The sequence below is a fragment of the Lipotes vexillifer genome, unplaced genomic scaffold, assembly GCF_000442215.2.
Source record: "Lipotes vexillifer unplaced genomic scaffold, Lipotes_vexillifer_v1.1 scaffold236, whole genome shotgun sequence".
NCBI classification, from domain to species: domain Eukaryota; kingdom Metazoa; phylum Chordata; class Mammalia; order Artiodactyla; family Lipotidae; genus Lipotes; species Lipotes vexillifer.
This window is the reverse complement of record NW_006773295.1, coordinates 1,181,117-1,183,053: the sequence shown is the minus strand read 5'-3', so window position 1 is coordinate 1,183,053 and position 1,937 is coordinate 1,181,117. Positions and strand designations below refer to the sequence as shown.

General features: G+C 53.9%; 1 protein-coding gene across 1 annotated transcript in view; it reads left to right on the top strand.

Annotated features, from left to right (window-relative positions):
• TCHP (trichoplein keratin filament binding) overlaps positions 1 to 1,937 on the top strand; it is a 13,265-nt gene that overhangs the window by 5,113 nt on the left and 6,215 nt on the right. Inside the window, 2 exon segments of the mRNA XM_007448213.1 lie at positions 862 to 1,031; positions 1,866 to 1,937. The exon segment at positions 1,866 to 1,937 is cut by the window's right edge and continues 6 nt beyond it. Of these exon segments, the coding sequence (XP_007448275.1) occupies positions 862 to 1,031; positions 1,866 to 1,937 (242 nt within the window).

Sequence of the window (1,937 nt, the reverse complement as noted above, 5' to 3'; positions counted from 1 at the left end):
TTTTTTTTTTTTTTTTTGCGGTACGTGGGCCTGTCACTGTTGTGGCTTCTCCCGTGGTGGAGCACAGGGTCAGCGGCCATGGTTCACGGGCCCAGCCGCTCCGCGGCATGTGGGATCTTCCCGGACCAGGGCACAAACCTGTGTCCCCTGCATCGGCAGGCGGACTCTCAACCACTGCGCCACCAGGGAAGCCCTGTGTCCATGTCTTTGAATTTGTTTCTTGTTTTCAATGTTAATGACTCCAATACAGGAATAGACTTTTTCTCGGTTTACTTAACACATGTTAAAACCGAATGTTTGCTGCTCTTACGCAGACAAGAATCCTACGTGATCACTCCCAGGGGCAGAGTAAGACAAGGCGTCCAGGGCTGGTTGATGGTAGATGTAACATGCATCCTTAAAGGTTGTTTCTGTTGCAGCACCCTCTTTTGATGTAATTTACATCATAAAGTCTCAACCTTGGTTTATAGCAGCAACTCTGGGGATAAAAGTCCACACCTCCGTGGACCCATTGCTTCACCTCTGGGTTCATTTTGGAAAGTGTTTTGTTGCCTTGTGGAAGGGAAGGAACCCTGGTGCTCTCGAGCCCCTCCTCTGTACCAGGCACTGTGCTGAGAGCCTCCCCAGCTTCGTCTCTGAGGGCAGCACCACTCCCATGGTTCCCACAGTGAGAATCGAGCCCAGGAAGATGCACCTTTGCCTGGGCCACACAGCTGATAAGTGCGTGGCCTCCTCGAGTACAGACGTGTTGGAATGAGGAATGGGCCCTGAGGCCTGCTGACCGGTGGTGGGGAGCTGGGTCTTTGCCAGCTCCGTGCTACAGATACTGACCCCCGGGTCCCTTTGGCTCCATGCAGCAAGAAGCTGCTGAAGAGGAAAAGGAGAAACGGTATGAAAATGAATATGAAACGGCCCGACGGGAAGCGCTGGAACGGATGAAAGCAGAAGAGGAGAGGAGGCAACTGGAGGGTAAACTGCAGGCAGACGCGCTGCGTCAGCAGATGGAGGAGCTGAAGGTGAAGGAGATGGAGGTGAGGGCGAGCCCTGGCGCCAGGGCCTCCTTGCTCGCAGCTCCTTGTTGTTAGGAAACGGGCGTTTAAAAAGCTGCGCTAAACAGAGACCATATCCGGGGGGGCGATTCTAAGAAGGGAAACAAAGCTGGGCTCTCCTTCTGACACGTGCTCCCACCTGTGGTTCCTTCTGTGCCGATTCTAGAGTGTCAACCATCAGGAGATAACACGCGTACCCTCCAACGTGTGTAGAGAGGCCTGCTGTCCGAGAGCCTCCTGAGAACTTGGATTTCAAGTGCTCTTAGTAGACTTGACTTAGTCTGATGATCCAGCACACAGCTCTCACGGGAGACTAGCAGTTTGGGGGTCTCAAGGCACAAACCATGAGGATCTTTGGTCCTGGAAGCTGTTTTGAGAATACTGTGCACAGTTGCTCTGAGGGGCTGGATCTTCTCATGCAGGCGAGGGGAGCACTCCTCCCTTCCCTAGGCCAGAATGATTCAAGAACTAGATCCTTTGTGCCCACTATGTATTCTAAGTGCCAAGCACTGGGCTGGCTGCTATGGATACAGCTGGGAGCTGTGTCGGGTCAGGGAGACAGATGTTTAGTAACAATAGGCTTGGACAGTGCAGGGCCCTGTGGGATCACGGGACAGGGGTTCATCCTTGTCGGCAGGGTTGGGAAGGCCCAGCAAGAAGAATGAGTGAGCTGGGCCAAGGGGCTCAGAGCCCTGGAGGTGGAAGGGGATCCTGGCACCAGGTGGCCAGGCCACCCTTGTTGCGTTGTGTCTGCTGAGGGATGAAGGAACTCTGATTCTCATGCACTTACCTGGGTTTACGGTCTTGTACCCATAGGCCACCAAACTAAAAAAGGAGCAGGAGAACCTGCTGAAGCAGCACTGGGAGCTGGAGAGGCTGGAGGAAGAG